This window comes from Rhineura floridana, chromosome 13 (assembly GCF_030035675.1).
Source record: "Rhineura floridana isolate rRhiFlo1 chromosome 13, rRhiFlo1.hap2, whole genome shotgun sequence".
Taxonomy (NCBI): domain Eukaryota; kingdom Metazoa; phylum Chordata; class Lepidosauria; order Squamata; family Rhineuridae; genus Rhineura; species Rhineura floridana.
Window position 1 is genome coordinate 33,151,753 of NC_084492.1, and position 24,474 is coordinate 33,176,226.

The 24,474-nt window shown below is 45.4% G+C and overlaps 1 protein-coding gene across 1 annotated transcript in view; it reads left to right on the forward strand.

Annotated features, from left to right (window-relative positions):
- The first annotated feature begins 682 nt into the window (after window positions 1-682).
- The window catches only part of SLC6A2 (solute carrier family 6 member 2), a 91,160-nt gene continuing 67,368 nt past the window's right edge, over window positions 683-24,474 (forward strand). Inside the window, exons 1-2 of the mRNA XM_061593660.1 lie at window positions 683-759; window positions 10,486-10,795. Of these exons, the coding sequence (XP_061449644.1) occupies window positions 10,492-10,795 (304 nt within the window). The 5' untranslated portion in view covers window positions 683-759; window positions 10,486-10,491. The remainder of the gene's footprint in view (window positions 760-10,485; window positions 10,796-24,474) is intronic.

The window sequence follows — 24,474 nt, forward strand, 5'->3', positions numbered from 1 at the left end:
GCCACCAACCGAAAGCATCAGATTCTCCATACCCCCTCCACGACTCCCTCCCCCCAAGCAAAAGCAAACACAGCCAGATTGTTTTATATATCCCCCCCCCTCGTAACTGCCTAAACTGCTGTCAAGCCCCATTAGGCACAACGTGGTCCAGACTGATTCAAGATTAAGCCTTTTTTTGGCGAAATCCAATTGAGGACTTTTCTTACCTTGAGGGGGCAGCTGAGATTACATTAACCAGGCTGCCCACACTTTCCCACCCACAAGCTGTGCAGAGAGAGACAGAGAGAGAAAGAACAGATCAAATTCTCCAGGGGAGAAAAAGTGAAGGGAGAATGAGGGGTGGGGAGAGGCTGTCTCGGGCACCCCCTTCAAACTTGTCTTAAAGCACTGAAGATCCACTCCGCTCCCCACTCCATAGTCTTTGGCCTTTGGGGGATTCAGGAGAGGGGAAGGATCCTTTCAGCTGCTCCAGGCTCTACCTAGTGCCTCCACTAAGGGAAAGCGACCAGGATGCTCCAGGGCAAAACATCTGCGAGGTTTTTATCAATTCAGTAATTCAATCACGTGGAGAGAAGAGAGACTGGGGTTTAAAAAGCTCCCCAGTGCCTCGCCTACAGCTTTTCTTCTTGTCCCAAAGGAGACGAGGGTCTGCAGCAAGGCGCACAGGCTCCTGCGTTTGTCCCACCTGTCAACCTCAGGGGATGGGACATCTGTCTTTGTTGAGTGCCGTTTTCTGCTGAGAGATTCACCTGCCTGCTGGTGAGTTTTCACAAGGCCTCTGCTAAAGGGGTGTTTGGTTTTGGTGGGAGGTGGTATACTCCACGGTTGCGAACTCTGAGGAGGGAGGTGAGACGGCTAGAGCACCAGTGGCAGAAATCTTGCTCTGAGGACGATCGGACACTGGTTAGAGCGGCTGTAGCAGCCTACCATGTGGCAATAAGGGCAGCAAAAAAATGCTGCCTCTATTGCATCCGCAGAGTGCTGTCCCAGGAGGCTGTTCCAAGTGGTCCGAAGCCTGGTCGGTCCAGTTGCTTCGGAACCTGTGGAACATTCTAAGACCTCCTGTGATGAGTTTGCAAAGCACTTTGCAGAAAAAATTGATCGTCTAAAGAGTGCGATTCTGCACACTATGGATACAGTGAGCGAGCCAGAGTCGGCCAGTGGTTCTCCAGTGGTGTGGGATCGGTTCCAGCTTCTTCCTTCTGATGAAGTGGACAAGGTGCTTTCAACCTTAAGGCCAGCCACCTGCTTACTCGACCCTTGCCCATCGTGGCTCATTATGAGCTGCAAGGACAGTCTGGGCGAGGGGATCAAGGCGGTGGTAAATGCTTCCTTGGAAGAGAGCGTAATGCCATCAGCCCTCAAGGAGGCAGTAATAAAACCAATTTTAAAGAAGCCCTCCTTGGATCCCCAAGATTTGAACAACTTTCACCCAATCTCAAACTTACCATTCTTGGGCAAGATGGTTGAGTGGGTGGTGGCGAAGCAGTTGCAAGTGCAATTGGAGGAAGCAGATTATCTGGATCCACTTCAGTCGGGTTTCAGGCCTGGATTTGGGACTGAAACAGCCTTGGGCGCCTTGGTGGATGATATGAGGACAGCATTGGATAGGGGTGAGTGCACCTTCCTCGTCCTCCTGGACCTCTCAGCTGCTTTTGATACTGTTGACCACGGTATCCTTCTGGATCGCCTGGAGGGTTAGGCATAGGGGGTACTGCATTGCAGTGGTTCCATTCCTTCCTCTCTGATAGGCACCAAAGAGTAGCATTGGGGGATGAGGTTTCGGACCCTTGGCCTCTCACTTGTGGGGTGCCACAGGGTTCCATCCTCTCCCCGATGCTATTTAACATGTATATAAAGCCGCTGGGGACTATCATCAGGAGATTTGGGCTGCAGTGTCACCAATATGCAGATGACACTCAGCTCTATCTCTCATTTAAATCTTCACCGAGGTTGGCTGTAGAAACCCTATCCAAGTTCCTGGAATCGGTGAGTGGCTGGATGGGAAGGAATAAGCTGAAGCTAGCTGAACCCTGACAAAACCGAAGTACTGTTCGTGGAAGACAAGGGAAGGTTAGGGGATTTGGACCTGGTGCTCCATGGGCTACAATTGCCCCTGAAAGACCAGGTCCGTAGCTTCGGGGTCATTCTTGACTCCCAACTGTCCATGGAAGCTCAGGTTTTCTGCTGTGAGCCGGGCAGCACTGTATCAACTCCATCTGATATGGAGGCTACGCCCCTACCTTTCCAATCATCTGTTCTCATCAGTGGTACATTCCCTCGTCTCCTCTCGCCTAGACTACTGTAATGCGCTCTACGTGGGGCTACCGTTGAAAACGGTCCGGAAGCTACAACTGGTACAGAACGCGGTGGCGCGCCTGATTAAAGGCAGCCGCCGGCAAGATCATATCACTCCAGTGCTAAAAGAGTTGCACTGGTTACCAGTTGCTTACCAGGCCCAATTCAAGGTGTTGGTTTTGACCTTTAAATCTCTATATGGTTTCGGCCTAGTCTATCTAAAGGAGCGCCTCCAGCATCATCAGTTATGCCGCCCAACAAGATCAGCCTCAAAAGACCTTCTCTCCATCCCGTCAGTCAAAACAGCCAAACTGGTGAGGACTAGAGAGAGGGCTTTTTCAGTTGTGGCCCCCACCCTGTGGAACTCCCTCCCAAATGATCTCTGCCATGCCCCTTCCATGATGAGTTTCCGCTGGGCCTTGAAGACCTGGCTCTTCAGGCAGGCTTTTGGGATGGGCTAGATTTTATTTTCATTGTTTTAGATTTTTAATGTCTAGGTATTGTATGCCTATTTTGTACGTCGCCCAGAGTGGCTGGACAGCCAGCCAGATGGGCGACTAATAAATTAAATAAATAAATAAATAAATAAATAGGAGGCATGGGGCTGGGGGAATGCTGGAACAAGCATCTCCAGGCGTCAAAGGAGGAAGGTGTGGCCTCTGCGTGTATGTGTGTGTTTGTGAGAGTATTGTGTCCACCCTTTGCCGCAGGGATGGATGAGTCTGTCCATTTCAGTTCCTCTCACTTTCTAATTTTTCAGTTCTCACATTTCCACATCAGTTTGCATATTTTTAAAAAAAGTCCTCATGGAAATTCATCAGTGATTTTCTCCTAACATGCATATTTTTGCATGCAATTTTGCCTATTTTTACAGGGGTGTAGTTGTACAGGGTCTCAGGGGATCTTAGACCCCCTTACCTTCTTAGGAGCAGGGTCCCAGCAGGGTCCCTATGTCTCCAGCATCCTGTGAGCCAATCAGCATGAAAGGGGAGAGTGTTAGCCACTGAAGGGAGTCTTGTAACATGCTTCCTTGTCCTTTTCTGCTGATTGGAGCCAATCAGAGTGAAAGGAGGTAATTGAGCCACTGAGAGGACGCTTCTCAGCAGCTAACTTACTACTCTTTCATGTTCATTGGCTCCTAGGAACATCTGTTGTGGTGGGTGAAGGCATTAACAAGGATCTCAATCTCAACCCAGCAGCAAAAGGGGGGGAGGAGGCGTGGCCATGACTACCATGAAGGGACCGTGCAGTTCTGAATTTACCACTACACTATTGTATTTTGGCAAAGAAATTTCCCCTAACATGATGCATTTTTGTATGCATTTTTCATTAATGTGCACATTTTTGTGCGCATTACTTGGTCTGAGAACCGCCTTGCAAAATTCGGAGAGGTGTGAATTTCAGAAGATGGCTGTGGTTCAGTTCTCATATTGCTTTGGAAAGTGTGAATTAGGTAGCTTTGCCTTTACATGCAAACTGAATCTAACTTACCTCTTATGCTTACTGTGCAAATGTGTGTGTAAATGCGTGCAGGCAGGTGTGTCTAGCCAACATTTGCATCACAGCGGTAGACTGTCAGTCTGTTGCACTGCCCATGCACAAATACGTCTACTACGTGTACAGTACGTGAAACTCATTTCAACGATTCACCAAGAGGTCTGGCAAAATCTTAACAGAGTTTGGGGGAAGGGCTGTATCTCAGTGGCTGAGCACCTGCCGTGTGTGCAGAAGGTCCCAGTTTCAGTCCCCAGCATCTCCAGGTAGGGCTGGGAGAGAATCTTCTCTAAAATCCTGGAGTGCTACTGCCAGTCAGTGTAGACAGTATTGAGCTAGATGGATTGATGGTCTTGATTCAGAATGTGGCAGCTTCCTATGCTCCTATAGTTATTTGGCACATAGTTACATAGGAGAGTGCATAGGTGGTGGTGCACAGGGCTCTGCCTTCTGTGTCTGTGTGCAGGCACTTTCATGTGAACAGTTACTGTGCCTTCGCTTTAGCTAACTTTGATTCCATTCACACACAAGGTAAGTCCTGAGACCCTAACTCAGGGGCAAATGCCCCTGAGCACATGCTTCACATGCAGCAAGCCCCAGCTTTAATTTTGAGCATTTTTGTTTAACAGATTTGTGTAGCAGGCGAGGGAAAAACCCTTAACCAGAGACTCAAGGGAGCTATTGACCGTTGTTGTTGTTATGTGCCTTCAAGTCAGTTACGACTTATGGCAACCCTATGAATCAGCGACCTCCAAGAGCATCTGTCGTGAACCACCCTGTTCAGGTCTTGTAAGTTCAGGTCTGTGACTTCCTTTATGGAATCAATCAATCCCTTGTTTGGCCTTCCTCTTTTTCTACTCCCTTCTGTTTTCCCCAGCATTATTGTCTTTTCTACTGAATCCTGTCTTCTCATTATGTGTATGATAACCTCAGTTTCATCCTTTTAGCTTCTAGCAACAGTTCTGTCAGTAACAATTTTATTAACATTGTCAATGTTATTGACAGTTAATCATATACAATACCAGGAATAGATGGACAATGTTCCTGTAAGAAAAGGGGAAGAGTTGTAGCTCAGTGTCAGAGCACCTGCCAGTTCAGTCCCCAGCATATCTGGGTAGAGCTGGAAAAGACTCCTGCCTAAGACTTTGAAAAAACTGCTGACAATCACAGGCATATAGGTCACATCCACACCATACATTTAACGCACATTTAACACTCATGGCTTCCTCCAAAGAAACCTGGGAGCTGTAGTTTGTTAAGGGTGCTGGGGCGTGTAACTGTGATGGGTAAACTACAGTTCCCAGGATTCTCTGGGGGAAGCCATGAACATTAAATGGATGGCATGGATGTGACCACAGTTTAAAGTTGAATATTTTATTGATTCATTTTCAAAGGTTTTTATCTAGAGATCCTCAGGGCAGCTTAGAATAAGACAGGAATATAGGTCCCTGCCTTTTATCGAGATAGACCATTGGTCCATCTAGCTCTACTTTGATTGGCAGCGATTGTACAGGGTTTCAGGCAGGGGTCTCTCTCAGCCCAACCTGGAGGTGCCAGGGATTGAACCAGGAACCTTCTGCAGATGCTCCACCATAGAACTATACCCCTTCCCCATCTCTGCTTACAGCAGATTGCAAATACTAAAACAAAATCTTATACATATACACAGGTAACCCAATGCTCTGGCTGATGGGCAGCACCAGAGGTCAGTATTGTTGGGCACATGTCAAGGCACATGCCACAATAGGGGTGTGTGGGCTACTGTTTGTTCCCCTTCCATTTTCTGCCTGTTCACCTGCCCTCTCAAAAGAGGTGCAAGGAAGAAGAGCAGCCTTCATGGGCTTTATCTTCTTCCTGTGTCAGGTGGCCAGATTGGGTTCAGTGGGACAGCTGTGGAAATGGATGCTGGCATAGTAAAAGGCACCTTCCTATGTCTGGGCTAGTGGAGGGTGACATGATCTAAGGCCACACTAGCAAAACCACGTCAGGGTTTCTCTTCCACTCCCTGGCCTGAGCAAGAGGACAGAAGAAACCATGTTTCCCCACACAAAGTGTATCTTCCCACTTTTTGACTCTGATAAAGTGGTTTTGAAGGGCGGGGTGTTTTTTTTCCCCATTTGCTTTTTGTATTGTTCCAAAAATTTACAAAACCTATCTGATGATCAGTGATGGCAATTCAACAAGAGAAATATGGGAAGTGGCATTTGTCTCACACCACTTTCAGCTCTCGTTAAAAAAAATATTGCCTTTTCCAACCGGAGAGAAAGAGAGAAAAGGAGGTGCCCAGATTTAAATAGAGTGTGCATTAGAGATGGGCAATAAATTCAGTTTGGTTTGCATTTAAAGGTGAAGTTATCAAATTCCTAATACAAGAACTGAAACAAGCCATCCTTCAAAATTTGCACTGACTCGAATTTTGTGATGCAGTTCTCCAACCAAGCAATGTTTACAAAAATGCATATATTAAGGTAATGTGGGCATAGAAATGAATGTATTAGTGAAAATAACATACAGAAATGCATTACATTAGGAGAAATCCCTTGCCAAAATGTGTACAGTAGTCAAAACTGCATACAAAAATGTGTTAGGAGAAATTAGCCCTAAAATACTTAAGAATTGTCATGAAGATTTTTAAAAAATATATATATATTGCAGATTGCTGCAAAAATGTGGAGAACCAAATTTCAGAATGGAAAGATGAGAAACGGAGAGAACCAAAATTGACAGATCCTTTGATCCCCACAGCTATAGCTATAAGATTTAATAGGCAATCCTGTCAGTGTCTGCTCCAAAGTAAACCCCACTGAGTTGAGAGGTTGCTCCCAGGAAACTGGATATAGGATTGAAGCTTCAGGCTTGGATGAAGAACCTATGGCCTTCCCACCAGCCCCAGCCGGCATGGCCAATGGTCTGAGATGATGGGAACTATGGTCTAGCAACATCTGAAGGAAGTCAGTTTCCTCACATCCCTGTTGCACACACTTACCTGAGCAGACATGTTTCAGATGATGATGTAACAGTGAGCAAGTATGCGTGGGATTGTGATGCAACAGTGCAAATCAATGCATAGTTACTCAGAAGCAAATCTTACTGTTCCCAATGGGTCCTCCTTCCTAATAAGTGCTTATGATTGCACACCTAAATAATTACAATGTATTACTATTATTACTATTATTATTACTATTACTATTATTATTACTATTATTATTATTATCATCATTATTACTGTTACTATTATTACTATTACTATTATTACTATTATTATTACTATTACTATTATTATTACTATTATTACTATTATTATTATTTTAAAATAGACCTCTTTCAAAGAACTTGGGGCACACCACATCACAGACCATAGTAAACCACTTCTATTGGTTTGGGTTACCCTAAATAACCTTGTAGGTTTCATGAGCCAGCTTGGCTTTTTCTGCTAAGAGATCCCTGCCACTTTTACAGGACTGCAGTCTCTGAAGTTTAACGTTGTGGTGTGGACGACCTCTTAGACGTGCATGCAAGGTTCTTCTCTCATGTTATCCTCACAACAATCTTGTGAGGTAGGTTAGGCTGAGAGAGATGCAGTGAGCCCAAGGTCACCTGGTGCGCTGCACGGCTGAATGGGGATTGGAACTTGGCTGTTCCCGGATCCAGAGGGTCCGACGTTGCAGTCTGGGGGTTAAAGAAGAGCCCAGAGTCTGGAAAAGTTTAAGGCTACTGGTTTAGGATTTGTGGCAAGGTAGCACCCCTACATTTTTCTCACTTCACACGTGTGTCTTTGAGTGACTATGTAGAATGAAGGTGATTATACCAGGGAACTCCAGCAGGGCGTGTTAATATGCGCCCTCTGTGTATTTGTTTATTACGGTCACAGACCCAATAAAATAAAATAGTAAAACATCAGAATAATTAAGATATAGGAATATAAAAGTACAACATAAAAGAAAGAAATAGCAGTTAAAAGAGAAGAATCCTCTTATGACTCCTTTGCGCCCTCTTTTTTAAGCTCATGAAGTTAAGAGTGGCTGAATGAGTCAAATCTCTGAGGTTTTACGACAGGAACATAGGAAGCTGTGTTATACTGTGTCAGACCCATTGGTCCATCTAGTTCAATATTGTCTACACTGACTGGCAGCTGCTCTCCAGGATTTCAGGCAAGGGTCTCTCCCAGCCCTACCTGAAGATGCTGGGATGAACCAAGGGGTCTTCTACATGCAAAGCGGATGCTCTGCCACTGAGCTATGGCTTTAGGTTGGCGTTGTCTGTTGACTGAGATGTAAAGGCCCTTGTCCCAGTCTCCATGGTGTAGCTGTTGTTTTTTAAAAAGACAAAATGGACTGGTGGCAGAGTGACATTTGTGGGGCAATGCCCCATTCAGACAGCAAAAGATAGGTAGGAAAACCGGGAAGATTCTTTTTCCCAAATGGTGCTAGTAGGCATGTCTAAAATGCCTGGTTTTCTAGTCTTCGTGTACAAAGCCCTATGCAGCTTGGGACCAGGATACCTGAAAGACCGTCTTACCCCTTATATGCCCAGTCGATCACTGCACTCTGCAGGTGAGGGCCTCCTGCAGATACCATCTTATCTGGAGGTCCGTTCTGCACAACATAGCAACTCCCTCCCCTTAAATATTAGGCAGGCGCCATCTCTGCTATCTTTTCGATGCCTTTTGAAGACTTTCCTCTTTCAACAAGCCTTTTAAGTTGAGACCTATCCCAGTCTGTGTCTGTGTTGGAATTGCTTTTTAATATGTTCTTAAACTTTCTTTTTTAAAATGTTTTTAATCTTAGGATATGTTTTCATAGCTTTTATTAAGTAACATTTTTGAATATGTTTTGTTTTAATGTGTTTTAAAGTTTGTTTTTATGATGTTTTAATCTTTTTATTGCTTTTGTTTGCCGCCCTGGGCTCCTGCTGGGAGGAAGGGTGGGATATAAATCTAATAATAATAATTATAATTATAAAGGATTGTCTAGAACATAGGAAGCTGGCTTATACTGAATCAGACAATGGGCCCATCCAGCTCAATTTTGTCTACTCTGACTGGCAGCAGCTCTCTAAGGTTTCAGGCAGGGGACGTTGCCAGCTCTACCGGGAGATGGCAGAGACTGAACCTGGGACCTTGTGAATGCAAAGCAGATGCTCTGAGCTGCAGCCCTTTGCCTTCTCAGCATTTCCTTCTCAGGAAAGGATGTGATTCAGCTACCATTCTTCATTTCGAAATTGCATTGGTTCGAATGTGAGAGGAAAACATGAGCTAAATGTTCTTCTTACCCTGAAATCAGTGGAGTTTAAAAAGTCTTGATTTTGGCTAGATTGCCAAATGGGGCATGTCATTGCTGACTGCTCCTTGATGGAACACAGATTGGTTAGGCAGGAACTGTTCTTAAAATGCATAATTGAAAATGATTTCACTGCCCTTTATTGTTTGCTGCTCTGTGATCCACAACCCAGTTTATCTCACGGGGCGCCTTCAATGCCACCAATTATGCCGCCCGACAAGATCGGCCACACAGGGCCTTCTCTCAATCCCGCCAACAAAAACAGCCAGATTGGCGGGTACAAGAGAGAGGGCATTCTCAGTGGCGGCCCCCACTCTTTGGAACTCCCTCCCACAAGATCTCCGGCATGCCTCTTCCCTAAATGTATTTCGGAAAGCCTTAAAGACTTGGCTTTTTCAGCAGGCCTTCGGGGTATCCGGGGAGGGTTAATCGATATAATTGTAATGCCTCCTACCCAGTTTTAATATTGTTGTTGTAGATCTATTGTTTTTATTGTATTACTGTATTTTATTAATTGTATTTTAATAATTTTGTAAGTCGCCTAGAGTGGCCATTGGCCAGATAGGCGACGAAGAAATTAAATTTATTATTATTATTATTTAACTGAATCTGGATCATTTTCTGTTCTATGTACTTCACTAATTGCCATCCACCAAATAAGTGGAACAAATGTAAATGATATTTTATAGCCCAGGTTGGACCACTGTTGCATTAGCACACTTCTCCAAATTAGAGAATCAGGTCTCCAACCAAGGAATGTGCAGAACAAAATGCATATACTAGGGGAAAGTGTGCGAGTCTCGGGCGAGGGAGGGAGGCTAACCGAAGCGGGCTAGTTACTCCGAATCTCAGGAGTGTCTTTGTTTTGCGCGCACGCCAAAACACAAACAAAACAAAAAAACCGAAGATCGTGGCCGGCCGAGTGGCGCTTAATCCTGGGCTATCGCGAGGCAAGGTAGGGTGAGAAGGAGGAGAGTCCACTTCTTTGGCGAGTGTACGCGGCGGCGCTTGGAATCAGAGGCCGGCTGTCTGGTTTAGTTTGGCCCCCGAGGCGGAGGAGGAGAGCTCAGTGTGTGTGTGTGTGTTTTACTACGGAGGAGGGGGGCGCCACAGCTCTGCCTTTTTTACCCCCTCCTCGCCCCTTCCCTCCCGCTTCATTTGCATGCCCTCCTCCACCGCCTCCTTTCACCGCGCGGCGCGTTTTTGCGCTGCGCTCTTGGAGAGCCCAGCCGAGAGCGCCGGGGTGCCCGCTCCTGGGATAGAGGCAGGGGGCGCTTCCGTTCGCTCCGGCTTCTCGCCAGCCTGCCTCGCCTCCCACTCGCGCTTCGCCCCTCCGCTCTCCCACGCTGAGCTTTTTCCCCTCTCTCTTGTTCCCCCTCCCTCGTTCTTTCTTTCTCCGCTTGGACGTTTGAAGGCGAGGATGAACAAGCCCCTGAACCAGCCCGAGCGGAGGGGCTCGGCAGTGGCGCCGTTACGGGACTGCTCCGATCAGCCGACCAAAAAGAAGGACGTGGAGCTGCTCCTGGTGAAAGAGCAGAACGGCGTGCAGTACACCAGCAGCAACCTCCTGGAGCCCGGCAGTACGCGCTACAGCCCCGCCGCCGGGGAGCCTGAGCGGGAGACGTGGGGCAAGAAGATTGACTTCCTCCTCTCGGTCATCGGGTTTTCCGTGGATCTGGCCAACGTCTGGCGATTTCCATACCTCTGCTATAAAAACGGAGGAGGTAAGAGAGCCTTTTAGTTCCTTATTTTTTTGCAAATGCGAGCTTCACTCTCCACCTCCGGTGCTGTTCGGCGGGCAGGTGTTTTCTCCTCCCTGGGATATGTGGACGGGTCAGGGGCCGCGGAGGGGATGGAGAGATAGCTAGAAAACGCTGCAGCCAATCTGACTAGCCTGTAGACGTTTTACGCACTTGGCTTGGAGAAGTTTTGAATGGGGGGGGAAGGACCTGGGTTCAAACCCCACCGTGTCTGTTAGCCACGCCCAGAAGGGCAAGCTCCTAGCCTCGGTTCCCATCGGTAATGTTGTGACAGTGGCGAACTACCTCCTAGGGTTGTTGTGAAGGTGGCCACAGCAAAGAACACTGGTGGAATCCTGATCTGAAACATACTTGAAAAAAAAACCCTACAGAGTTCACTTACTTGGTTATCTAATACAAGTTTGCCCTTCTCTTCTTCCAAGCAGTGCGAAGGAAGGAAACACTCCCTTTTATTTATGTATTTATTGCATTTCTATCCCACCTTTTCTCCAAGGAGCTCAAGGTGGCATGCGTGGCTCTCCCCCTCCTCATTTAATCCTCGCAACCCTGTGAGGTAGGTTAGGCTGAGAAGCAGTGAGCACCCAGTGAGCTTCATGGCTGAATGGGGATTTGAACCCCTGTCTCCTAGGTCCTAGTCCAATACTCTAAACTACACCATACTGAGAGTGTTGAATTTTGATCTCCTAGAACTTCATGGATGAGTAGAGATTTGAATCCAGATCTTCCCAGAATCAAGCCCAGCATATCATGCTAGCTCTGCTACTGTTAACTATGCTTAGGATTGCACCTTGATTGTCCCAGCTGATGCTTGATGCACTTGAAAGTAAGTAAATGTGCATATGGCTGCAGCTTGACAGTGCAATCCTATGCATGCCATCTCAGAAGTAGGTCCCACTCAGTTCAATAGGGCTTCATGCCATAGCACAATCCTATACATGTCTCACAAAAGTAAGTCCCACTGAATCTTACCCCCTGATCAGTATGTTTAGGATTGCAACCTAAAACTCTTTGCAGATTAAAAGGATACTCTCTCTCTCTCTCTCTGATAAAGTAGAAGCAGTTGATTAAAATTGAAGACTTTTCTAAGCACTTCTGTTTTTTAAAAAAAACAAACGAGGGAGAGAGTTGAGTTATAAACTGACCATGTTGAACATTTCTGTACAGATTCAGGACTTTAAATTTCCCAGCATCCTGGCGCTGATTCATCCATGGCACTCTGTTCAGTGTCTCATCACTTGATGACTCTGAATGGGTGATCTGCTATGCTATCAAAAGGAATTGTGTTTTTCAGGTCATGAGAGGAGCATTCAGATTGCTTATTATGATCGTTATATTATTAATTATATTTTGTTCCATCTTTCCTCTGAGGAGCTCAGGGCATTCCATTTAGACCTCTTCCCCTCCCCCCTTTATTTTCACAACAACCCTGTGAGGTAGGATAGGCTGAGAATGAGTGACTGGTACAAGCTCACCCAATATGTTTAATAGCTGAGTGAGGATTTGAACCCAGAATTCAACCCCACACTGCTGCATAGCCAATTGATTAACTGAGTAAACACAAAACAGCAAAGAGTCTTGCGACACTTTGCCAGTTTTATTGTGGCATGAGCTTTTGTGGATTGGAGTCTACCAACAGATCCATGTAGTGTTATCCACAGTTAGAAAGTATGTGTGTGTGTGTGTGAGTACAGGCACATGTATATAAGATAGGTCAGAGGGAAATGAAATGCAAAACAAATATGGTGGTGACAATTGTACAAAATCAGAAATGTGCGTAAAATAAGCACAGTGACCATTCGCAAAGCAACAGGCTATGGTCTGAAGGCACATAACAGCAGCTCCCTGCTGAAGCTAAGGAGGGTCAGGTCTGGTCAGTGCCTGGATGGGAGACCACATGGGAACCATATATAAGCCGCCTTGGGTTTCATGAAAAGAAAGGTGGGCTATAAATGTAGTAAATAAATAAGTAAATAATATTGATTAGTTGGTTGGTTTTATTTATTATTTTTGCTCCACTTATGCTAAAAAGCAAATCGTTGTCCCAAAAACTGAGCCAGCAACAGATTAGGACCAAATCCAAAACAGCAGATTATGAAAAAACCCAAACAGAACAAAGAAACAATGGTTTGCTAAAACGAGAGAGTTTTCAACCTACATTAAAAATGCTCAAAGAGAAGGGTATCAGTGGATCTCAGTCGAGAGTTCCACCATCTTGGGACCACCACTGAAAAGGCCCTGCCATGGAAATACACCCATCTGATATTGCATATGGAGAGGATCACGAACCAAGCTTTAGATGTTTATTTTAACTAGTGGGCAGGTTAAAAGGAGAGGAGATGGTTTCTGAGGTTACCTGAGATTTAAGTTGTGTAGGACCTAAAAGTTTAAAGGGAGTCCAAAAACAGCGAGGCAGCCAGTGCAAATGTTGCAATGCCTCAGGGACATAGGAAGCTCCCTTACACTGAATCCATCTGCAGTACCTCATTATTGTCTACATGACCAGCAGTGGCTTTCCAGGGATTCATGCAGCAGATATTCCTAGTCCTACTTGGAGATGCCAGGGATTGAACCTGGGACTTTCAGCATGCAAGACAGGTGCTCTGCCAAAGAGCCCTTTCCTAGAGTTACATGTTGTGAACTCTTCTGGATAGGAATCTGGGGGCAGGATTCTGAACCCGTTGACGGTTTTTGGATAGTCTTTAAAGGCAGCCCTGCCATGCAGAGAACATTGCAGTAGCCTGGTCTGGAAGTGACCGGGGGCAGCCTTTACCAACCTGGCTACCCTCCAGGTGTTTGGGACTACAGTTCCCATCATCCCCCAGCCATCGTGGCCATCTGGAGGGCTGTAGTCCAAAACATGTGGAGGGTGCCAGGTTGGCAAAGGCTGACCAAGGGTGTGGGTGACCAACATTATTCCAGATAAGAGGGTGTTAGAGTAGTGAATTAGGACAGTACAGATTTTATCTATCCAACAGATAAAAGGGATAAAGGTATTACTTCTTTGGGGGAGGGCAGCATAGCTTAGTGGAGAGCATCTTATTTGTATGCAAAAGGTTGCCGGTTCAATACCTGGCAATTGCAAGTAGATCTGGGATAAAGATCCCTGCCGGAGACTTTGGAAGGTCGCTGCTAGTCATTGCCAACAATTCTGAGCTTGGTGGACCAGTGGTCTGACTTGGTATTAGGGATGATTAGAGAAATTTGATTCCATTCTCATCTAAAGCCGAAGTGATCAAATCTGCACTTTCCAAACTATGAGAACCAAAACAAGGACATCCTTCAAAATTTGTACTTATTTGCATTTTTGCAATGCAGTTCTCCAACCAAACAGTGTGTTTGAAAAAAATGCATGTAGTGGGGGAAAATATGCATAACAATGAAAATATTAGTGGAAATAACGTAGGAAAATGCTTTCTATTACAAGAAATGTATTGCAACAGTGTCTACATGAGTCAGAACAGCTTACGAAAATGTGTTTAGTAGGAGAAAAATCACACTAAAATGCTGAAGGGTTTTCATGGGGACTTTTGTCAAAAAACTGCCAATTACTGTGGAAATGTGGAGCACTGAATTTAAGATTGGAAAAATGAGAAACTGAGAGAACCAAAAGTGACAGATCCTTCCAACCCTAGTTAGTATAAGGCACCTTCCTATGCTCCCAAGGAGCAAAGTATCTTGGCTGGTGAGACGCCACTCCCACTCCAGGCTGAACAAATTGGACTTCTCTGATTCCGTACATCTGTACTAGAGTCTGGAAGGGCTGTAGGTCAGTGGTACAGCACACGCTTTGCATGCAAAGGTCCCAGGTTCAATCCCTGGCATCTCCAGGTAGGGCTGGGAATGTCCTTTCTCTGAAACCCTGAAGTGCTGCTGCCAATCTGAGCAAGGTGGCCTGATTTCTATAAGCCAGCTTTCTGGGCTCCATCCAGTGTTGTAAGAACCATGCTCACACAGCATGCCTTGTTCTTCTGGTCTCTGTCTAATTTGACTTGCTTGGACAAGAAGGTGCCTTCTGCATGCTTGGTGGAGTCACTCCATCTGCAGTCCTCATTGGGCACCTGCCAGTCCCATATTGGAGGAATAGCGAGTGTGGCAAGCAGATGGAGAACTCTTGGCAAGGCTGTGGAAGGGGTGGGATTGATGTCTGGCTATGAGGGAATCAGGCAGCAGAAGACACAGTTATGTTACGATGCCTGGACCACTCAATTGCCAGATGAGAAAACAGTAACTAAACATATTTGATGTGGAAAATGGATCTCAAGGGATCTGATGAATGCACACGCTCCATAGCTCAATGGCAGAGCATCTGCTTTGCATGCAGAAGGTCCCAGGCTTGATCCCTAGTGACTCCAAGGAGGGCTTGGAAAGACTGCTGTCTAAATCCCTGGAGAGTCACTGGCGATCAGTTTATTTATTTATCTATTACATTTATATCCCACCTTTCCTCCAAGGAGCTCAAAGTGGTGTACATGGTTCTCCCCTCTCCATTTGATCTTCACAACAGCCCTGTGAGGTAGGTTAGGCTGAGAGACAGTGACTGACCCAAGATGACCAGTTGAGTTTCATGGATGAGTGGGGATTTGAACCCTGATCTCCCAGATCCTAGTCCAACACTTTAACCACTATACCACCCTGGCTGTCTAGAAATTCTGAGCTAGATGGATCAATGGTCTGACTCAGTGTAAGGAAGCTTCCTACATTCCTAACTGTGGTTCTGCAAACTTTTACAAAATGCATAACTTATTTATTTTTAAATGGTGGGTTTTAAGAGGTATGAAGCTGAATTACAAGGCATGGAACCTGCCTCCCAGAGCTCAGGTTTTCATGACCTAGGAAACCAGCTCAGTCAGAAAACTTTCTGTACTCAAACTCACTTGCAATACCTTACATTTATGGTTAAAAATATGGCTTATTTGTCATGTTCTGAAACTGTGCAATGTCTGGCAAATCTGTCCATTATTTAGAGTTGTTCACATGGGTGTACATTGCTTGCTTACTCTGCACATGTAAACGCATATGTTCATGTGAACAAACTGGCTGAAAAACAATGCATTTGAGGTCAAGTGGGGTGATAGGAAAGTTTGATGTGTGATAGCCTGTTCTCTCTCTCTTACACACACACATCCCTTGCATAATCTGATGTTACATTCCACAAGTGATGTATCCCCATGTGTGAACCAGCTATAAAATGGGTCGCAAGAACCCTTAGACTATAATCCTATACACCCTTATCTGGAAGTAAGTTCCATTGGATTCAATAAGCCTTATTTCTGAGTTTTCATCTGTAGGATTCTACTGAAATAGGAATATCGGTTTTGTACTGTAACATTTTTTAAAAAATATCTTTGGTTTGTGATGTTGTTTATATCAAAAGCCATGCTGAGCGCTGCAAGCTCAGTGAACGAGCAGGGTGTGAATGTGTTTAAAAAGAGGGGTATTCACATAGTACATTCTATGAATGTACAGTCTGTGTACCTGTGTACAAAATAGTTGAGCTGCACAACTACTTACATGTAACGCTCAGCAAGTGTACAGTTTGTGAACCTGGTGAGCTATACAAATCAACAAGTGTACGCTCTTCCACACAAACTCTGTGTAGAGACATCTTGTACCTGTGTTCAGTGTGACGTAAATAACATAAAGGTTAAGTTATGCTTGCGAACGTGTGTAGCAGCCAAAGGCACTGGAAAGATCACCCTATCAACCAGATAGCTGTGGATATTCCCATGAGTCCTCTGATGATGGAATATATTGGATGAAAGAGCTCTGCCAGCCAACCCATGAATTTGGCTCCTTTTATTTACATGCAGAAACACCGGATGTATTAACTTCAGCTACCTGGATTTAAAAGATTTGGCTTTATTCCTCAAATAGTAGCACAAGGATATTTTTTTTAAACACACACACATGTACAACTTCCTGCATTCTGGGGCTTTGTTCTCTGGTGATTTATTTATCACTTGCCCTATGAAGGTGAGAGATCCATCACCCTGTGGATGAGATTTCTAGCACAATGTGTCCTTTGCGAAGGTGGCTTATCTCTGCCAGTTCTGGCAATAATTTCCCCCCAAAAGCATGGCAAAAGGTGAATGTGAGACTTCCCTTTCTTTGCAAGTGGAAGATGTTATGCGGTGGTCTGGTTTATGCAGGGCCAGTGTTGGGAATTGGCATTGTTGGGTGCCTGTCAGGGTCTGCATCCTGATGAATCTCAGATCCTCCTGCTGTTGCCTCTCACTGCTTTCTCCAAGCATGAGAATAGTGACAAAATTGAGAAGGGAAGGCTCCACTTGCCTTGCACTTTCCTGGGCAATGGCATGGAGACAGGACAAACAAATGAGGAAGTGGTGGCCGTGGAAAAGAGTGTTGGTGGGGGTGCTCAGAAAGGGGAGCAAAAAAACTTGGGCAGTTTTTTGCCCAAGGACTCCCAGAATCTGGATCCGACAATGGGTTGACTCTGTCTAGATCAGAGGTTCCTAAACCGAGGTCTGCAAGCTTCCTTCAGGTGGTCTGTGGTGTGTCCATATCAAATATCCATATTGATTTTGTACTGTGTTTTTACTGCTTCTTTTAATTCTTGGGTTGTATTTTGCTGCATTTCAGTTTGACTTCTATGGAAATCAAATTGTCTCGCAATGCAACATAAGAAGCCAAAGAAGCAATTAAAAAACCAATTAAAGATCACCCAACACCTTGAACAGTGCATGACAAATGCTACAACCAGCAGAAAAATCACCGAGTGGTCTGCCAAAACCCTCGGCAATTTTCAAGTGATCTGTGTCAATAAAAGTTTGGGAACCACTGGCCTAGACGGTTTGGGCGGCTCCTAATGCCAACGGTGTCCTAGCTGACCTTCAGTCCATGGTGAGTCTTTTATGCTCTAAAAGGCATGCAGAGTTAACAAGGAACCTGCTGTTCTGCCAGGGTTACAGCAGACCATGTGCCCAGGCGAGCTCTTGTCAGACTGTACCACTTCAAATTGCAAACGGGGGATTTGAGCGTTTCAACACGCTTGCTGTAATGATGTGCTAATAGAGTACAGCAGGAGTGGGCAACATTTTTTCAGGCCGAGGGCCGCACTCCCTCCTGGGAAACCTTCCAGGGGCAGTATGCCAGTGGTGGGTGGAGCTAAAGGTAAAAGTGAGTGGAGCAACAAATGCAAATTTTATCTTCGTACAGGAGGCTGGCATCTACACATACCCATGTACTTCTCTCTCTCCTCCATCCAGACAAGCAAAAAGGCATTATCAGAGTTCAAGGGCACATTCCAGCCAGACAAAACCACTTAGGGGCCGGCCAGAGAGACATGGGGAGGGGTCTGCATTTGGATCACAGGCCCAAGGATTTCCACCGGGTACTATAATATAGGTTCTTGCACATAGAAATCAAGCATGTCAGGAAGAAAGAGCTTTAATCCCACACACCCATTGCAACTGTCTAAGTTGGACAGAAACTACATGCAACATTAATTGCACGAAGAGACTTAACAAGTGCATGGTTTCTGTTATGTAAATAGCAGCTGGAGTCAGTCTCTGGCAGTAGTGTAGTGGCAAATTCAGAAGCGCAGGAGCCCTTCATAATAGTCAAAGCCAACCCCTGCCACACCCTCTTCTAAGATTATATAACCTTCTAAGATTATTCTGGCTGGGCGTGAATACTGCTTTCTGCTTCTCTGTCACTGTCACCTTTTGACTGTCCTTTCTCACTGTAAGAGATGTTGCTTGAATTACTGAATTGTCATAGAATCATAGAATAGTAGAGTTGGAAGGGGCCTATAAGACCATCAAGTCCAACCCCCTGCGCAATGCAGGAATCCAAATCAAAGCATTCCCAACAGATGGCTGTCCAGCTGCCCCTTGAAGGCCTCCAGTGTCGGAGAGCCCACTACCTCCCTAGGTCATTGGTTCCATTGTCGTATGGCTCTGACAGTTAGGAAGTTTTTCCTGATGTCAGTAACTACGCATTCATCTCCTTCTGCTACCAAACTATTTGATGATGAAGATGGGATGCAATCATCAGGATTCATTGTCTCTTCTTCTGCAATTACAGAATTCTCATTCTCCACAACTTGGCTTTTTGAAGTAGGAACTAATAAGTCCTTTTCCTCTGATTGGCTCCAATCAGCAGGAAACAACAAGGAAGCAAGTTAGAAGACTTTTCTCAGTGGCTAACACACTCCTCTTTCATGCTGATTGGACCATAATGCTTGATGAAGTATTTGAGGATACAGATGTTAGCATTACAGTTTATACCCTTTAATTTATTATCCTTTTGTATTCTGTGTTTGTAACTGATTTGTGAAAAGATGGTGATGTGATTTTGTTCTATTTCCCTTTCTCTTTCAGACATTTCTCACCATTACTAATATCCAATCATAGACAGTGTTTTGTAGAAATTTATAGTTAAAGCTTTTAATTTTTAATCTCTAATTTTTAGGATTTTGATTATGTCTATATGGAATGTACTTGTGTTTGGTTGTAAGTCGCCCAGAGTGGCAGATTAACCTCTGCCAGATGGGCGTCTAACAAATCTCATAAATAAATAAATAAATAAATAAATAAAAATAAGATGCTGGAGACATAGGGACCCTCCTGGGACATGGCTCCCCAAAGAGTAATGAGTCTCCATGAGACCCTGGATGACTACACCCGTGGTCTTTGAACCACAGAAAGGAAAGGTTTAACCTGTCCCTTCCCTTTTGCAGCCCCAGTGAAAATCACCCCTCAGAAGCTGCTAGTTGCATTGGGAGGAAATCCTGTATTGGTTCCAGTGAAGGCTTCCCTTGAAATGCAAATCACAACTTTGGAGAGGCTTTTTTTTTTTTTTTTGGTCGGGAGTGTGGCAGGGAAGGAAAGAGTTAAGCTTCCCTATCCCAGTTTTACAGCTGCTGTTTACATAACAGCAACAAAAAGGCATTCATGTAATTAATGTTGTGTCTAGTTTGGCCCTTTGAAATCTGCCTTTGGGTTTCTGCTACAAACCTGTGATACTTTTCCTAGTTCTCTGTGTGATAAGGATGTGTTTAAAAAACAGGGGTAATCTGTTTTAAAAGCTTTTAAAAATCATTGTATTTCTTTTCGTCCTTTCCATTTTGTGATTCCACACTGACACATTTATGAGCGACTGGGCCAAAACATTTCTTCATTCAGAGCCAGTGTGGTGTAGTGGTTGGAGTGTCAGACTAGGACATGGGAGACCAGAGTTCAGATCCCGATTCACTCAGCCAGTGGGTGCCCTTATGTCAGACACTGTCTGTCTCAGCCTAACCTCCCTCACAGGGTTGCTGTGTGAGGATAAAATGGGGAGGGGGAAAGAACCACATGCACCATCTTGCGGTCCTTGGAGGAAGCATGGGATATAAATGTGCTAATAAATTCATTTGACAACTTTTTAAAAACAAAACAAAACACCAGAGTGATGTGGTTGCTAGTCCTCAATGATTTCTTCCCACCCTGCTTACAATAGCAACTAGCAGATAATAGAGAGAGCCTAACAGTGGTATCTTCCATTGCCAACATTTCTCCCCGCCTATCACCTGCGCTCCAGTAATGTCGGCATGGGATGTGACTATGTTTTCAGCACCTCCAGGGAAAGGTTGTGGCCTCAAAGGATTCTTGAGCATTGCGGGATGGAGTCACAAGGAATCGGCAGTCTCACCACTTCTATGAAAGAAGAACCCACCTGTTGGCAGGCATAGCTGTGCTCTAGCATTGAGTTTCACCAACAAATTGTGCGGAGTCAAAGATTGCTGTTGCAAGCAGTTCTTGATACTGATGTTTGATCTGCTAGGTCAAGGGTGAGGAATCTCAAGCCTGGGGCCAAATGTGGCCCTCCAAATCTTTCTCTCTGGCCATTGGGACCCTCTCCATCTCATGCCCACTCCCCAGCCAGACCACCTCCCCCCAGTCCCTGCTGCTCACCGGCCGTGCTTTGAACTCTTCCTGAGTGGTTTTGCGTGGCTGAGATGCATCCTCTGCTAAAGCCTCTTCCTTCCTTGTTTGGATAAAGGCTAGAGGGGTGGGTGGGTCAACACTTGGCTAGTGTACAAAGACACATTTTTACATCCATTCCTCTTCTCGCTTTTGCCTCTGGCTCCACCCACCAAGGCATATGGCCCCCAGAGATTTGTCCAGGAGAGAATGTGGCCCTCAGGGTGAAAAGGGTTCCTTGCCTCGGCCAGGTGGCCTGAATTTCTCATCTGGCCACATCCTTTTGGATGTCAGTATGTATGTCATTTGCTCTAGTCTTTCAGTCCCTGGATTTTTATTTTTTTTTAATGAGCCAAGCACCGAGGCATATTGCAAAGCTGTTCCCTTGACATATGTTAAAAGGCTTCCCATTGTTCCACAAACGCTCCGTTGTTTGTTAGTTGGTACTCTGCTCCAATAGCAGGGGTGTGATACAGGGACTCTTCCTTGCTACCTGAGAGCTATTCTTAGCAGATGCAAATGAGAATCTCTCTTATCCTGCTGTTTCTTGAACCGCTTCCCCTAGAAAAGGCACAACAACGCGAGTTGAACTGCAAAGTATTGGCAATGAAATAAAGGATATTTATTTATTTTTAAATGATTATATACTGCGTAATCATTTATACACACCGCTTAATCATCACCAGTGGTGGCTGGTGGTTCCATGTCAGTGGGGCAGTGGAATGCACTCCAGGCTTTAGTCTAAAGCGCCCGGGACAGCTTCTTGAAAGTTCAGACTAAAACCCAGAGTGGATTCCACTGCCCCACTGACATGGAGCCACCAGACACTACTGATAATCACTGGTGGGCAGTGACTTAAACCCTGCTTTACTCAGGGAGTTGCCAGCTTGATTAAGCTCCCCATGGACACTCAGTTGTACAGCTGATCCAGCCATGTCTCTGCTTGCCCCACACATATGATGTCATGTGATTTGGGGAAATGGCTTTGCACAACCACCTGGGATCTGTGCTGGGGCAAATTTGGACCGCAGGCTAGAGTTCCCCCCCCCCTGCACTTTATGGCCATATACATGCTCTTTTTTTTAAAAAAACAAGCACTTCAGCTTGTCCATCTTGGCCTGGAGGCTTCTGTCATTAGCATATAAACATCTGTTTCTACTGCCTGTCTCCAAAAGCCTTTGGCATGATCATTTTACCTTATGATGCTTTGTTTTCTCTGACTTGCTATCCTGCCCCCCTGCACTCTCACTCCCTAATTCTATCCGTCTCCTGTTTGGAAAATCATAAGAATTTTCACCCTCATCCCTTAGGGATGACTTATCCCGAACTCAAAGTTCCTCGTCTCTTGTCAGCATTCCACCAGTGATCATTTTCAAAGCTGCTCTGCCAGCTTTATGAACCAGCAGTGTGGTTCAAGTAGTGCCCATCTATTTTGTACGGGCAAAAATGTTCCAAAATGTTCTCCAGTGCCTAACAAATTAAAACACTTCCTGCTGACATCACTGTCTCATCCACACTTTGAGATTCCTTAGCTCTGCCTGGCTTCCTGTAAACAGGACAGGGAGCATTTCAGAGAAAGCTACCACGAAGGTCCTGGCTTTCAACCTCTTACCTAGCAATCTACATGTTGCTTTCAGGACCGCTAGAGCACTTTCTCCCATATCATTAGTGCCACGTTGCACCATGGCCACTGACTCTTCCCCAGCCTTCTCAGTCAGGCTATGTAGATGATCTGTAACAACTTCAACCTTCGCACACCATGCAGTCTGCCTGTTTGCCACAAATCTAGCTGTCTGTGTCCCTAATGATTTAATCGCCAGGACGCTCACAGAGGAGTATCCTTGATGCGAGAGGATATCTGTTCATCACCAGGGAATGAGGCCCTTCTAAGAGATCATTACCCTCTTACTCAGAGTGATATCCTTCCATCAGACACTCCACTTTCTCCATGAAAGCAAAGGTGCTATCCTCTGGGAATGGGATGCCATTAAGATGTCCCCAAAGGCCTCATCTATGATATTGTCAACATCTCCAGGTCAGCTATCTTGGCTTTAAGGAAACAAACTTGTTTCCTGAGGGCCAGGAGTTCATTGCAACGGGCACCCAATCACCCACGATGTCTGTCCAGCATGCAGATAATCATGCATGTCACATTCTGAACTGGGGGGGGGATCATTTGGCCCACCAGATGTTGCTGAACTACAACTCCCATCAGGCCCAGCAAGCATGGCCAATGGCCAGGGATTATGGGCGTTGTAGTTCAGCAACACCTGGCAGGAACAGAGAAAGTTGCCTTATACTGACTCATACCATTAGTCCATCTGGGTCACTATCATGTGCACTGGCTGGCAGGGGCTCTCTAAGGTTTGTCCTACCCTTTCCTAGCCTGGAGATGCCGGGGATTGAACCTGCGACCTTCTGCATACAACGCAGTTGCTCTACCACTGAGCTACGGCCCTTCCCCACCAAAGGTGCCCCACTCCTGTTCTCCATAATTTACTGGAAAGCCCCCACAACCTTTCTCTCCCCTGCCAAGTCTGTATTTCCTTTTAAAAACAAGTTACGCTTACATGGACACATAATCTGATCCATAATTTAATGCCTATCATGTCACAGTAATGTAAATAAATTGTACGGATGTCAATTCTCCTAAAACATAATATGCCAAAAACATAATAAACAATTGTTATGGTTGTCAGCATTCTAAAATTCTATTTGCTTGCCCATTATTTTCTCTTCTGTCATATGTCAGCTCTGATGATGTTACAATATCCATTTCTGTACTGGGATAGCCTGACCACTGTGGTCCTTTCACCTGTAACCTCCAGGCTGGATTACTGTAATGTGCTCTATGTGAGCTGTCATATCAGGAGATCCATTCCTCACAATATACAAATTGGGCTTTGGTGTGGTTGCACCTACCCTTTGGAATTCCCTCCTCTTAAATACTAAACAGGCGTCATCTCTGTTGTCTTTTCGGTGCCTGCCGAAGACTCTCCACTTTCAAGAAGCCTTTTAAGTAGAGACCTTACCCCAGTCTGCATCTGTGTTGGAATTCTTAAAGTTAGATTTAAAAAAAAATATTTAAAAAGATGCTTTGTTTTTATGACGTTTTGTAGAGGTTTTTTTTAGTGTTTTGTTGTTTGTTTGCTGCCCTGAACTCCTTCTAGGAGGGACAGGGTATACGTTAAATAAATAAATAAACAAAACACCTCTGCTGTCTTTCTTCCTGCATACCTGTTATTGCTCCTTATTAATTTACTTTGGACGTTAGGATTTGTTAGGTACTAAAATGGTGGAAGGAGCATACTGTGCTGAACTGACCAGTTGCCTAACTCACTTGTGACCTTGTTTTGAGGCTTTGTCACTGAGACCAAGACACTTCACAGGTGAGGCTCTCCTCTTGCTCATGAAGTAATGATCAGAGGTCTTCTTACACATTTTCTATAGAGTGAAGAACGTGCCCAGGCCCGGCACCAGCAAGCAGCCAGGTTGGGCACTGGCCAAGGGCCTCTGGGGCTGAGAGGTGCCCTTGCTGCTGGGGTTGGGTGGGTGTAGTTACTGCTCCACAATCAGCACTAGCATCAAGTTATGAAGAGTGTTGCCTCCCAGGCAACACCACTCCCTGCTGCTGATGCGGGCTGCCTGCACCACTTCCCACAGTGTCGCAGCACCACTTCCTGTGTTGCCGTGGTGCTGCGTCAGCGCTCTGTGTGG